General features: G+C 46.6%; 1 protein-coding gene across 1 annotated transcript in view; it reads left to right on the forward strand.

The window, feature by feature from the left end:
• Positions 1 to 452: 452 nt before the first annotated feature.
• T265_09629 (hypothetical protein) overlaps positions 453 to 7,530 on the forward strand; it is a gene marked incomplete at both ends in the record, with an annotated part of 62,808 nt that continues 55,730 nt past the window's right edge. Inside the window, 3 exons of the mRNA XM_009175758.1 lie at positions 453 to 498; positions 599 to 833; positions 940 to 1,081. Coding sequence (XP_009174022.1) covers positions 453 to 498; positions 599 to 833; positions 940 to 1,081 — 423 coding nt within the window. The remainder of the gene's footprint in view (positions 499 to 598; positions 834 to 939; positions 1,082 to 7,530) is intronic.

Raw genomic sequence — 7,530 nt, forward strand, 5'->3', positions numbered from 1 at the left:
CCTTGAGCGTCATCGAGCTCCTGGTCCCGAATGACCTCCCACCTGCATTGTTCAAAGATGGGGACGCAGTCCTCAGTCAGCGATTGTCTCTTCTATTTGATTTCAGTTTGGAAAAGGCTTTGGAAAAGACTATTCCAGACAACCGGGGGAATCGGTGACAGTGCCCATTTTCAAAAAGTGCTTGTGGGAGTGCGGAAATCACCTTAAGATCAGCTTGATTCTGGTTGTAACAAGACTGTTGGCGTCACCTGTCCTTTGTCACCTTATGGTGGCTCGTGAATTACCGACTCGGAAGCAACACACATGATTGCGGCCTGGTAGGGGTTGCATTGACCAAATCTTCACATTTGGTCACTTGCTAGTACACGCCATATGCATAAACGGCCCACAATTCTAGTATTCCTGGATTTTTAAAGCGTGTTTGACTCCTTAACACGTGTGCGCATCAAAAAATGCCCCCGAAGTTCTTTGTATTCTCAGAGTTGAGGGCGTGTGAGAGTATACGGAAAGCCCTCCAAGAGCTTCCGTACACAAAATGGTGTCCGACAAGAATGCCCACTCTCTCCATTCCTGTTTCATTTCGCGATGGCCAAGCTAGTGAGACGAACACTGAAGGGCCTTCAAAACTCAGGAGTTCAGATATTTGTTGATGAAAAGCTCGTCGATCTGGAATGTGCCGACGACATCATTCTCGTCTTGAAGGAAAGGAGCAGATGTTCTTGGACAGATTGTCCAGAATCATCCGGTTTTTTGGCATACCCTTTGCACCCACAAAGTATAACGGTATACATAATATACAGTCACCGAAAGCGTTACTCACAATTTAAGGAGAGGTACACGAAGTTGTGGTTCGGTTTACCTATCCCTTAAGTTGTGTTAGTTCCTATTTTAATCGCATAGATGAGATTGACGCACTCTTATTTTCTGTTTTTCATTCAGCTCAGTCACTATGGGTAATACCCCAGCGCACCACAAGCGTCGCCTTTCAGGCGATGGTGAGTATAGGTTGTCTGGAACCACCCCAACGTATGTGAGCGTGACCATTCCACCCATGAAACGTCGGAACATGCACAGTATGACGGTAAGTTGGCTTGCGTCTTTTGGTTTTTTAGGATTGCTTGTTTGCAATTTCCGACTCATTTTAATCGTCCTAGGAAAGATCTCCACATACCACATGCACAATCCAGAATCCATGCAAAACAACGGGAATTAATTGTTTGAATTCAATTTAGTGCTGGCTGACTGTTCGGTAGTGGGTTCTGGTAGCCTCAACATCACCACATCTGCCATGGCAGTCTTAATCCATATGCTTATTTATTGCGTGACCGTCGGATGGACTATCCCAGTGTCCATTCTGTTTTGATTGTTCACTGTTCAACCCTTGGAACTAACTAATAGTGCTTCAATGGCGTGCTCTCTCTGCTACCATATGAAAGCCATTACCAGCAAACTCAGCTGCGCTGGCCATTGCCCTATCCTCGGGAAGAGACCTCGAGACGGGACACACCAATGTTTAGAGACCTTGTCAGACATGGCCCAGTCGTGCCCTCAATGGCGCTGGAGCAACCCAGCTTTTACCTTTAATGTGTGGCTCCCCCAATCGCCCGAATGCGAAGTTGACAATCCTTTATTTACGCATCAGTTATACTAGATATCGCCTCAATGCGCAGTTATCTACCGCACCTCCCCAAATCTTCGGTGAACGAAAATATGGCAGCCCTAACCGTTATACTATATGTACGTGGTTTTTGCGGCTGATGTTGGTGATGATGATATTACCATGTGATGCAGAATTCTTCCCGTACGTGGGAGGTGTACGGAGAAGTCGGTAACGTAAACCGTCTTCAGCAACTTTTATAACTGGTGAACAAACTTCCAGTTGCATACTTTAAGCAGTACCTGTCGAGGTTTATTATCTAGCTGTTGCTGATGCCCAATGGTGTTGCTTACAGTGCTCTTCCACCAACCGTAAGGGCCAGCTGAACTCGTTCCAGAAGAGCTTGATAAACAATCGGTAGCTTTTACCCGGGCAACGTTTCGCTTTTGACACAAAGGCTTCATCAGGTCAAGTAATCATGTCCCAAAGTTAGCCAGATTTCAAGTGTGGTTGCCCATCTATTACGTTTGATTAGTAGGGGGAATTTTCCAATTATTTTTTTTCGGGTTTGGTCCCTTGGTCTCCAGCAGACAACACTCTTCCTCGCTTATTGGTCTGTTTGGTAAACTCACCACGTCTCAATAGGTAGTAGGTGGTTCACTCTTCGATACTTACGTATTTGTGTGCCCTTGCAGTGTTGTCCTCGGATGACTTTCACTTCTGTCGTTTTGGTTTCGAGTAATTAAGCTAAACTCGTTCATATTAGAGAAGGTATGGTCGCAGTATGGAGGGACCAATGGCCTCACATGTGTGAGTACCATGCACGGCCACATTCGCATGTTGGAGAGGGATTCGTTACAGCGACGCTCTGTATGTAACTGAGAAACGCTTACTGGGTAATATGACAAGTCCACATATCGATCGTCGGCTTGTATCACATGGATCAGTACAACCTACTCGAGTAAAAACGAAAACTCAATGTAACAAGGCAATTACTTGGTAGCCGATTAACGTAGAATTGTGGTTCGGTACTTGGTCACACTTTCTACGTTCGATTCAGTCTTCAACCTGATTTACAGCTGTGTTACACGTTTCGAACTGCTGTCTTATCAAACAATCGATTGGGCTCAGTCGAGCCAGGAATAACCAGGTGACGTCGTGGTACAATTTTCCAGCAATGCAAGTGACTGCCCAAGCTAAGTCGAGGTTATCGTCATTATAGTGTCCCTCTTTTTGGCTGACCGTTTATTTTGAGGAATTTGATGGTACCTCTTGTTTGGTTCTTTCGGGTTTAGAATGCGAGGGAAACAAATTCCGTGCGGCTAAAATTGTCTCCCCGGTGCGGATTTCTCCTCACTGGGGACGGTGCGAGTACAAAACTGTTGTGCCCAAGAGAGGCTTCGTCCGCTGATGGGATTTTACAAAACACAACAAAAAATAACAGTAAATGGACCAATTGTGATGTAATTTGTGGTTGTATGGCCCTTTTCAATAGCCGTTGTTGCTCTAAGAAGACTATTCCATGTATTATGTCGGACTGAGGTCTTCATCAACTGAGAATTTCGTGATGGTACCTACCCTTTGAGAGGATTGTTCTACGACCACTGACCGTCGTTGAGCCATCAAGAAGTCAACGGGGGAAATGGTTGCAATTGTTAGTGGCGAATTGTTTTCTGTCGTCCACACCACTGTGTGCGTCAGACAAGTTGGTACTTTTGGGTCTGCGTACCGATTAATATATCGATCACGGAGGCAATTTCAGTAAGCATCTCGGAAGTAGCTGACGACCCATTTAGACTCATTGAAAAGTCTAGTGTGGGGCGAGTTGGAGGTGTACTTCTCGGTCCAACCAACTGTTGGCTCAGTCTGAACAATATGGACACTGGCAAATAACAAACTTCACCGAATTTTTATTGGTCTGCACTGATGACCTGACTATCAGCAGGCCATTTGTTTGACTATTCCCGGCCTGGAGAACAAACGGGCGTCGTATTGGGTTCAAATAAGGACGAAAGGCCTTAGGATCTGGTCCCCTCTTTCTTGCAGTTTCCAGGCGCGCATTTCCAGACAGTGTGGGTTAGCCGTCACCGTCGCCAAGTGCTCGAAAGTTATGCTAACAAAACTTGGCTCTAGTTTGTCAACACCACTGATTGGTAAACCGTGTGGTCATACCTACATACGCCCGAGAAGGCAGAGGTCGGGTTCGAACCACGAACCTTCAGGTCGGTAAATTTGCGCTCTAACCACTGAGCCGTTTCTCTTCCTTGCTTTTTGTTTTAATCCGTTCTACAACCATAGTTTTTTAACAGGGGTTTCTGATTATTGGTCCTTTCCTCTCCCATGAACTATTCACGTGGACAATAAAAACGGTATGAGTGTTGACCAGCTGACTCCTATTCGCCTAGTAGTGGGTCACACATAAATTCTTGAATGGTATAGGATAGATTAAAGCGTGGCTTGCAACGAAGCAGCCCCAGTCGCAACAGTTCTCACCATCCCATCTACTGTTGCGTGGAGACCGAATGTGAGGGTGTGATACATGAACTGACTTGCTACGTTCCTGTAGTTGTTGATGTTGTTTTCTGCTCCCAAATGTCCTGTCAAACCATTTTAGCTTTCCGAGACTACCAGCCTTCAAATCCAGGCACTTTCACCTCTCCATCGATAGACGAAGCCCTTAGCAAAAAGGCCTTCTTGCCCTTCGATTGTTACGGAATAACTAGCCTGTAATCCGCGAGCACAACTGTACGTGTTTTCCTACACCGATGGAGTTAGTTCCATTTGTCGCCACGAAGAGACTAGATCTTACCGTAGTGTGACGGTTTGCGCACCTCGGCGACCCATTGGGCTATACTGGAGGTCGTCCCCGTGACACTCACAGGGTCTCTCATGCCAGGTTGGTCAGTGGATAGAGGTCTGACAAACACAGTCTCCTGGTTTTTCAGGTTGGGAGTTGGAACATGTGGCGACTTGTTCCGTAGAAATAGTAATGCATTTGTCCTTCCCGCCAAACACCGCTGCCTTGCGGCTAGGTTTTCGAGCCAATGGCCCCTGACATTATCCCAGCCCATGTACGACCATGATATCTACGTCTGACAATAGACTCTTGCCACGTTGGCTACCGCGTGGTGCCATCAGCCGGGTCGCCTTACTCGCTGCATACAGCAGGGCCGGTAAGCGCAAACAGGCTACTGCTAACGCCTCACTTTTTTCTCTTTCATATACTTTTTCTTCCCCCTCTCCCCACCCTGGTAATGACTCCCGTTGTAGGCCCAGCAATTAGGACTGATGACTCCGTTCGTCTTGCATCGGTTTTGCGTGCTCGCCACATGGTGCCGACATCCTCAGGTATCTCCAAATCAGTATACTGCAGCGAAGTATCGGTGTTGAACACCGGTATCATGCTGTAGATGATATCTGAACAGATATCCGTATTTTGCATAACCCGAGGCAATCATATCGGACCAGATCAAACCGCTCAATATCGATCACTCGAACGGAATCCAAATTTTCCATGATCTGTTGTGGGATGATTGTGACTGAGTGAGAATTCCCGACCAGACAGTTTTGGCAACCAGCTGCTATTCTGGCGTTTCGCCCTCCTTTCCTCCTCGCCAAATTCCATTACAAGCAGACTGTCCGAAATGCATTTTGCAATCACAATTCCCTAAGCAACTGCGATGCCCCGTTGTCTGGTAATCACGGACACGTCTCATTTTATCTGATTCTGCGTCTGTCGTGATCTGTGATCACTTTATTCGGTGAAACAAACGTGCACTGCACTTCGCAGCAATGTTCAGTCTATCCGTAGAGGTCGGGCTAACAAACACACAAAAATTCAATGTTTGTCTATCTAGAGTTCCTCAAAACGGAACGCGTTTTAGTCACTAGTTTGTTTTTCATGGTTGCCTACCTAACTAATTTCTTCAATGTCCCAACAACAGGTCATGTTCAGTTCTGAACTGCATCTCCTCAATGCAGTCTGTTTTACCACCGGTACAGGGGACAACAATGACGCATCCTAGACGATGACCTAACCACTTTATTGCCGCCCACTCGTCATAGTCTCATGATCGTTTATCACTTGAGCAAGCCAACTAATGAAACCGTCCCTGTTATTCTGCGAATAATTGAAAACATGGCTACTGTTTGTGGTGAACCAACAGCTATTCCCATTCCCACTTGGGGAAAGTCATGTCGGACAGCTTTCGAGAAAAGCACCTTCCACTCCACAATGATCGTGCCAGCTACACTATATAAAATACACAGAATAGTTAGGGTGATCATGACGTGTCGGCGAAATACAGAAATGAATCAGGTAGACTACTGTCTCCCCAGACAGAACAGGCGTATCAACTGTCAGAAACGGTAGGGGACTTGACATGATCTCACAGTCGCGTGGACTTGAATCACAGCTGGGAGAGATGGCCCAAGTGGTTAGAGCTCGAATGTACTTACGGAAGGTCCGTGGTTCGAACCTGATCTCCGCCTCTCGACTTCCCTTGTCTAGGGTTGGGCAACCTGGCAGTATCCCAGCCCTCGTGCAACCTTCGGGTGGCTTGGCAGTTAGGCACTGAAAGGGTGCTACAGCTGAACGATTTTTCTCATCATCATCAATTGTTGACTTTTCACATCACCTTCAAAACTTCAACCTAGTACTTCTCCATGAGCACTGTCACCAAGGCTCGGGGATCAGTGATTAGATCGCGAATTTACTGACCGGAAGGCCCGTGGTTCGAAGGCGATCTCTGCATCTCGACTGCTAGGCTTGGGCAACCTGGCAGTATCCCAGCCCTTGTGCTTCCTTCGGGTGGCATGGCAGCTAGGCACCCGAAAGGTGTTACAGCTGAATGATTTATTTATGTTACCAACGCTCAGTTGTTCTGTATTCACACTGTTTTTGCACCCTACTCCCCAGGAAATACAACAGGAGACTTGTGTAGACTTTTTTCGGTTATCTAGCTATGTGGTCGCTTTACCGACAGCTTGTTGCCATCTCGTCATGCCGGACAATGTTTTCTTTAATTACAGACCTTGATACTGAGACAGTTTCAGTACAATTGTTTTGATCGACTGCCCAACCCAGGCTATTGTGCGGTCTCATCACTCTATCGATCCGCATTTAAGTTGTCTCACCCTACTACTACGAAGAAAGTACTTTGTAAAGCGAAATCGAGCTGCGAACTATTGGGATTTATCGGCTTCGTTTTGGAGCTGAGTTGTTCGGGCTATCTTACCCCACTGTACTGCCAAAACATGCGCATGCCTCGTCCACCATCTGTATGAGTTTCACGTCCTTCCAGAGATCTCAGCGTACTCTTCTTCGTTTACTCTCCTCAACCACCTCGCTGAAGGCCCGCGACGTCTATGCTTCAAGCAACTCGTATTTCAAGCTTATGGGCTTTGATGCACACCAGAGGGTTGTGATTTAGGAAGAAGAGCACCTCAGTTAGCTCCGGTTAAACCTCGGTTTATTGAAAAAAAGGGCGCTATGTTTTTTTTGCTAGTATATGAGCACCACCACCGCTGTAAACTGTGTGTTCGTTGTTCGAATGTATCTGATTGTGAGTGGCTCAGCTCCTTGTTGCTTCTCAAATGGCTTGTGTCAGTTGGTCGTTGTATTCCTTTGAACTGCTTCGTTGACTACCACCTGTCCCTTCTCTTGATCGCGCCCCCAACTTCCAGTTCGTATGAGTGGTACCCACGCTTTGCCTTTATCTCTCTAGAGTTTAGGGTTTTTGTACCTACAGCCTCTCCTTCCCCAGAAAGATAGTGGGCGCGCTTCTTGGTCGTAGTGCCCCTCCCCTCAGCTCACTACCTCGCCTAAGTAACGTATGCATCAATCAACATCTTAGAAAGAAGAAGTCATTCTACTGTTGAAAGGAAGAAGACTTTCGCCGCGGAGTTATCTATTAGAAAATGCCAACTGACCA

This window comes from Opisthorchis viverrini, assembly GCF_000715545.1.
Source record: "Opisthorchis viverrini unplaced genomic scaffold opera_v5_289, whole genome shotgun sequence".
In the NCBI taxonomy this organism is placed as follows: Eukaryota; Metazoa; Platyhelminthes; class Trematoda; order Opisthorchiida; family Opisthorchiidae; genus Opisthorchis; species Opisthorchis viverrini.